This window comes from Penaeus chinensis, chromosome 40, assembly GCF_019202785.1.
Source record: "Penaeus chinensis breed Huanghai No. 1 chromosome 40, ASM1920278v2, whole genome shotgun sequence".
Classification (NCBI taxonomy): domain Eukaryota; kingdom Metazoa; phylum Arthropoda; class Malacostraca; order Decapoda; family Penaeidae; genus Penaeus; species Penaeus chinensis.
Genome location: NC_061858.1, coordinates 3,125,526 through 3,133,025, shown reverse-complemented (window position 1 = coordinate 3,133,025; position 7,500 = coordinate 3,125,526). Strand labels below are relative to the sequence as shown.

Genomic DNA, 7,500 nt, shown 5'->3' with positions numbered 1-7,500 from the left:
ATACTTGCACCGGAACTGTCTCTATCTCCCCATCAGATTGCCCAATCTATGACAAAGAATGGTCAGATTGTGGAGAGGACTTACTCGCTTGTCTCACAGACTATGATGCAACATATGTACAATGCTACTCCATTCCTCCCAGAGGAAATCGTAAGAAATCCATCAACATTGCCAAAATTACTTTCCGTAGACATGACCTTCCCTTTAATGTTTACATAGGTGGGGAATCCCTACCTGTCCGACCACACCAACCTCCTCCTCGGCAGTGCTAAAATTGATGGCGTTTAGGACACCCAGCCAAACACTGTCATTCCACAGCCAGATGCCCGCTATGTGCCCAACCTGGCCATACTCGATCAAACTGCTCTGCACAATCACGCACATGTGCAAACTGTGGCGGCCCCCATAATGTATTTTATAAAGGCTGCCCCACCTACAAATTTGAGTCTGAGGTAGCAACTCTCAGATTCAGACTTGGACTCACTCTACGTGAAGCCAGACAGGAAGCACGTAGACGAGGCTTTTCTTTTACCCCCTACTCCAGTAATGTCGCTCACTCTGCCAATCCCCCTACCTCCCAAGCTCCTACACCCTCTCCTAAACCCAACCCCCCTCCATCTAACTTCCCCTCTTCTACCTCCTACCTTCCCCAGTAAAATTATTTTGCCATCCTAAACCCAGACACTCCAATCTCTACCCAATCAAATTCTTTTGCTATCCTAAATCCAGACACCCCAATCTCTACTACAGCCCCAACACCTTCCCCTCTCCCTCCCCGCACTACCCGCAGCAGACAGAATAAACGTTCCACTCCCTCTTCCCCTACCTCACAATCACCTCCACCTTCCTTTGCCCCTATTTTTCAGACACCAGACTTCTCTTCCCCCCCTCACAAGAAAACCTTTATCTCACAAAACTCCCCAACCAACTCCACTACAGAAACTCTTGAAGATATCCAGAACTACATAATCGAGTCCCAAACTAATACTCATTCACCTTCAAATTCTACAACTCCCGCTCCCTCCACACTCAAAGTGACTGCCGATATCCACCCTCCTCCTACTCATATTCTCCCTACACCCAATCCTCCTACCCCATCCCAACAAAACCCATTCCCCCTGACTCCAGCCCCACCTATATTAACCCTTCCACTATCCCCTCTATCCCTTCCACTCCCTCCTGGATACACACGTGAAACCCTCATGTCACAAGTACCCTCTTCCCCAGACCCTCTACCTCCCGACACCCCTCCTGACACAACACCACCTCCCCAACCTCATTCTTTATCCCACCCTCTAGCACCTTCCCCTTCAAATTCTCCAACACGCACTGCAATCTTTGCCAGTAAATCAATGAAAGTATAACTATCCTTCATTGGAACATTCGCGGAATGTTCCTCTTTCAGTCCCATATATTCTATTGTCATACCCACATCCTCCCTACATAGACATCCCAACTTATCAGACATCCTTACAGAATCTCACACTTTCTGCTTTAACAACCTGTTTTCCTTCCTCAAACGCACATATATCCTTCACTCGATCTAACCCCTTTACATTACCTCATCCGACCCTAACCCATTCACTCACCAATCCCTTAAACCAGCTTTAACAACTAATCACTAACCCAACCATCCTTCACTAACATTAACTATAGTGCTATATGACCTTAGATGTCTAGCACATTTATTTTGCTTTTAACCATTAACCATTAACCATTAACCATTAACCTTCAACCTTCTGTTCGTCACTGAGCACCCTTGGGACAAACTTCGCGCAAATCTTTCGCATGTTCGGTTCATCATGAGTGATTTTGTGCACATTTCCCACACTGACTTCAAACTGTTCACTGTTAGTGTCTCAACTGACACTCGACGGTCCTCATCCATTGAAGTACGAATTTTGCCCACCAGCTCCGGTGTTCTGCCTTCCCTACCCCTTCCACATCTCTCATCGCCTCTCACAGGTTCTCTGCCGCCCTTAAACTTTTTGTACCAACGAAACACGGATGCTCTGCCCATGCAAGTTAATTTATAAGCAGTCTGAGGCAGTTCATAAGTCCGAGTTTAACGAAAAAATTTAAAGCGTATCGCGCTCCCAAAGTGTCCTCCCGTCCCGACTGCATTCTGCAAAAAAAGTCAGATGTGACCAGCGTGGGTTAGTAGTGTTCGCTTAACTTCCACGTACAGTCGTCTCTTTCAACCTGGAATAACAAAACATGGCATATTATCTCATTAGACATATGGTAATAACATCAAAATTACAAGAGTGTGGGGTTATTATAACTGCCCCTACGAAAATGAAGTCTCTAAACTTATAGAAGGCACCTCGTGTGTATGTGTGTGTATATGTATATATATATATATATATATATATATATATATATATGTATGTATGTATGTATGTATATATAATATATATATATATATATAGAGAGAGAGAGAGAGAAATAGATAGATATATCCATGTAAACACACACACACACACACACACGCGCGCGCGCACGTGTGGTTGTGTTTGTGTATAGGAAGTGCGTATGGAGTATGTTTTACTTTCAGTATTCTTTATTTTGTTCTTTTTTTAGAGCTTGTACGTAGACACAATACTACATACACTAAACAATTACCCATCTTGTCCATATTTAAGGATAATTAATTTGCAAGGATATAATAATTATGTTAAACATCTTGTTGGTACATTTTAAAAACAAATGTTTGCGTTCGTGTAGTAGTATGTAATTGTTATTTTAGCCAATTAGATAATGGACTTGTTTTATTATTCCTTATTAATATTCTATTGAAAGACGTATTTTATTAATACAAAATCGAATCGTACAGACTGACTTACAAGGAAAACACGATGTAGATAATTTGCACATCTGTCAAGTGTGATCCTCAACGTTCTCGTCCCGTCCCCTCACTCCACCAACCTTTCCCCCTTTATTTCCCAAATTCTGAGTGAAACCAACCGAAACAGCCCTTCCGTAAGTCGGTTCCCGCAGCGCCCCGTCTTCTCCTCGTAAAAAACCGTGCGTTAATGCCTGCGACGAGTGTTCTGGAGGCTTTAAAAATACCGACATGGAAATCACTCTCGTCAAAGCTGGTCTCTCTCTTTGTTTACACTCGGGAGGAAGTGTTGCTCCTGCCACCTGTCACGCCCTCGCCCCTGCCACTTGCCAAGGCCGTGGGCGCCGAGATGTGCTGCTTCTGCAACTGGCAAGGCTGCTGGCACTGGCATGTGGGCTTGTCAGCTGTCAGAAACACGGCAGTTCGGTCTATTGGACTTGCCAGCCGAGGCGCCCGAGGGCGGCGGCGGCGGGGCATTTTCTTGGCAGGAGGGCAGCCTCCATGATGGCATTAATGAAGCCTCGGTTACCCTGGGATGAAGACATTGCTGTTATTTATATTACCCTTTTCCATAAATTAGCACCATGTCAATCATTGTTGCTATGTGTGTGGATTTACATTCAATGTGTATTCTCACGTCTTTCAAGGACATAATGGTAATTCTCCAGAATAGGGTCACATCAGGTGACTGCAACAACTTCTGTATTTTGCAATCCAGGAAAGGTCAGCAAACTTGTTCATATATTCTGTCGAAGTAGAAATCGGACTGGTTCCTGATTTGACTAAAAGTAATTTTTCAGAATACCTTTGCTTAATTGATCACGGCGACTTTGGTTTTGATGGATTCCTCTCTCTCTCTACTAGCCAGATATATCAAAATTATGCAGCAGAACCCTCCCCCCCCAATTAGCCATAATCTTGGCCCCGATATCAGGGGAGGGCATGAAAGGTACCAGGAAAATTGAGGATTGAAATAATATAAGATAATGATAATATACACAGAATTAGTCACTTTATTGTCTAATGTTGGGGGCTGCCCCCCTGTGACCCCCCTTCTATGGGGCTATCAGCCCCCAACCCCCACAATGAAAAACCAAGAATTTTTATGTATTCATAGCAGAGTAGAGCATACGACTGAGATACTGGAATGCCCAATGCTTGGTCTTTCTAGTGTTGTCCCCTGCAGTGAATATATAGAGGATTCTTTATTGCAAGGGGTACAGCCCCAAGTGTTCACCAGTATTGTGAAATAGCGTCATTAAGCTATTGCATTATTTGTAATTTACTATGCAATTACCCTGGTACTTTTCATGCCCTCCCTTGCTAATCAGGCCAAGAATTTGGGGTCTGAGGAGGTGCCGTGGAATAATTCCTATGTATATGTGTGCTAGAGGATGAGAGAAATCCATCAATATAAAAATCAGTTATGCAAAGGTATTGTGAAAATTTACCACTATAAATTATCAGAAAGGTTTATCAGATTTGGTAATTCTCAAACCTATAACTGCAACTATATGAGACTGTGATTTCTGTGACCTCCATCCCATTGGTGCTGCGGCAAAGATTAACAAACTTCCACCTTGAGTATTTAACAGGATTGAGCTCAGACTGGTTCCTTGTTTGACAGCCAATCATTCGTGTGATTTGTTGACTTCCAGTGGACATTTGTTTTCCTTTTGCCAGAGTGCCAAAGGTACAGAAAATGCTTGAGTCTCTGCATTGATTTTCCTCTCTCTGGCCAGTCCTGTCACAGCAGACACCCTTTTAAATATCTGATCAAATTGTTTATCATCAGATTTATTTATATAATAGTATGTCTTGTGACCATTTCTTAATTATTTATTTTTATTTATTTATTGCATAAACATAATATAGACAGCTACCATAAAGCATTAGCTATACTATGAAAAGACCATGTCCTGTCATGTTAGCTATATATCATCCTGTGCTTTAGACAGCCACTTCGCTGCAGACAGATCACATTAAACCATATAGGGAAAGGAAAAGTCCTTTTTTTTAAAAGCAGCTATATGTTAATAGGCAAGATGTACGGATACGCTAGCCAGTATAACAAAAAGGCGCCTTTATTTACAGTGAGATGATAATGACCATCCAGCTTATTGATTAAATGATTGATTTACAATTTTACTTAAAAAGTACGAATGTAGGCAATTCCTGCAAAGTATTTACAGAACTTGTTCCTTGAGCAATGCCAGTGAATCTAGCTTTGAATAGATAAATCATTTTATTCTTTAATTTTATTATATCAGCTGCAGAAATTTGTTTATTGCTCATTGCAAACATGATCAATTTGTACAGCAGTAAACTTATTCACACTGGGTAACATCATTTCATATCATGGGGGGAAATTTAATTTGCTGGTTTTTGCCTAATCACATCTGGAGTCATATAGATTCTAGAGTTTATTTTGTTGGGGAACTAAATCGATATTAGCATCATTTTTCATATATAAGTTCAATAGTTTAAAATAGAAGTCTTGGTTATCCACACTTATAAGTTCTAAATCCTTCATTATTTCAAATTTTCTTTTCCATAGCAGTATGGATCACCAATCTCTGCCAAATGTAACGGCAGGCACATTATCACCAGCGCTCCATCCAACACAAGGTGTCAAGCATGAATTATCCTCGGTAGTAGACCTACGACCTGTTGACACAGGCATGAGGTCCATGAGCAGTGAAATGCAACCAGTGGAGGAGGACTTGCAACATGTGGCCCAGGACATTCACCAGGTCAGTCGACAAATACACCAGGTGAACAGTGGCATTCCCGTGGAGGAGCTGAGACTGGCTGAAGGGAACATGCAGTCTGTGAGTGATGAGCAAGTGGATCCTCTGGGGGTGACAAGCGAAGACACACTGACAATGGACGGTGAGATGGGGGACATGGAGCAGAATCAAGACGTGCAAGTTATCGCTCATCAGGTGAGGTTTGATAGTAATTCCTTCTAGGCCTGTTTTATTTTTCTGTGCCTTGTTTGTTGGAATGAAAGTGATTGGAGTGATATAGGGGTCCATATTTTGTTATTTACTACTCAGTAAGGATAAATCAGCAGTTGAAAAAAAAAAAAAGAATTGTTTAATATCTGTTAGATTATTACCTTCTTATAGATAGATGGTAAAATATCCAAAATTTAACAAAAAGAAATCTACTGTTATCAATAGAGCAATGTTGGTGCCACCACTTAAATTGACAAAAGTGGCATCATTGTAAGCCTTACAGATCTATGATTTTTTTTTTTTATAGCAAACAGTAGTGTCATTTGGTTAATCTGCCAAGCTCAGTAGTAGTTGTTATCCAACTCTGACTAATATTTTTTGGTAAATTTATTTCTGCATTGAATAATTCATAGCTACAGATGTAACCATAAAATAAACTAAATCAGTATCTCCCTCATTCAGGCCAACCTCCTGGAGGATGCATCAGGTGTGATAAGTTCTGACAAGACCATCAAGCTGCCAGGGTTTTCAAGCCAGCAGGCTCCTCATGAGGGTCATGACCCACACGATCTTCAGTTGAGCAGCATAACTAGTGGTGCAGGAACACTGCCCCTTGATGCCCAGCATTATTATGAAAGCCTCCAGCCAGCACCAATCATGGTCTATGAAGTGCCAGCGGGTAACATTGTTCCTTTTGATTCTCTTGTGTCGGTGCCGCTGGGAAAGAGCATAGGTGAAAAGAATAATGAAGGAGTCGACTTACTGCAAGCATCTGTGAGTGAGACTGTTTATGCGCATCAGTCACAGGATATGTCTCATCCATTATATGTGTTGCATCAGCCACAGAAAAAAGAAGATACTTCTGAAGGAATGGTGATCGAGCAGATCAACTCCAATGATGGTGTGAGCCCAAATATTGTTCTGGAAAATAGAGATGCAAACAGTTTTAATAAGGTGGAAGGTCACTCATCTGGCATGATGCCCATTGGCTCAGAGTTCAGCTTAATATCTACTTCTTGTTATGATTCCTCTGTCACAACAGTTGCAAACATGGCGCATCTCTCCATGTCTGCAGTCTACCACTCTTCCACAGACACAGATAGTGAAGTAGCACTAACGCTTGCCAGTTTAGGAAACCCAAAAAATGAGAAGATGGAGAGAGACTGTGTGCAAGCTCAGAATACGGAGCCTTCAGATGTCATCCGTGCAGCTTCAATCATTTCTGGAGTCACACAACACCAGCAGTTTGATAACATACATCACCAGCCTAATAATACCTTGGAAGACCAAATGGGAAAAAAGGACCAGAAATCCACCCTTGTCTTGCGAAGTCGAAGGAGCCGCGGCACGACACCTAACCAACAGCAGCAGCAGCAGCAGCAGGACATGGCAGCCGAGGAATGCAAGAAAGTGAACAGAAGGAAGAAGAGAAAAGATTCAAGACTAGTCAATTTTCCCAAATCAGAGGAAAATAACTTCATACTCCCAGATAGTATAATGCCAGTGAGGAACATGTCCACACCATCTATCACCCTGCAGAATGAATCTCAAAAGGAAAACCTTCTTGGTCAGCTCCTTAAGGCCTCTGAACATTGTGAACCTGCCACGCTTATACCTGAAGGTGTTGTGGACGATGTCATACCTGCTGTCGGCTATAGGATTATGGACATGACAAACCTGAGTGAGATGATTAAA

General features: G+C 42.1%; 1 protein-coding gene across 7 annotated transcripts in view; it reads left to right on the top strand.

Moving 5' to 3' along the window:
* The first annotated feature begins 2,882 nt into the window (after positions 1-2,882).
* LOC125047063 overlaps positions 2,883-7,500 on the top strand; it is a 10,078-nt gene continuing 5,460 nt past the window's right edge. The window contains exons 1-3 of one of the 7 annotated variants that reach the window (XM_047645136.1): positions 2,883-2,982; positions 5,403-5,790; positions 6,268-7,500. The exon at positions 6,268-7,500 is cut by the window's right edge and continues 108 nt beyond it. In XM_047645136.1, coding sequence (XP_047501092.1) covers positions 5,407-5,790; positions 6,268-7,500 — 1,617 coding nt within the window. In that variant the 5' untranslated portion in view covers positions 2,883-2,982; positions 5,403-5,406. Of the gene's footprint in view, positions 2,983-3,023; positions 5,791-6,267 lie in introns of those variants that run through there. The other 6 variants (XM_047645138.1, XM_047645139.1, XM_047645137.1 and 3 more) reach the window with 6 other exon arrangements.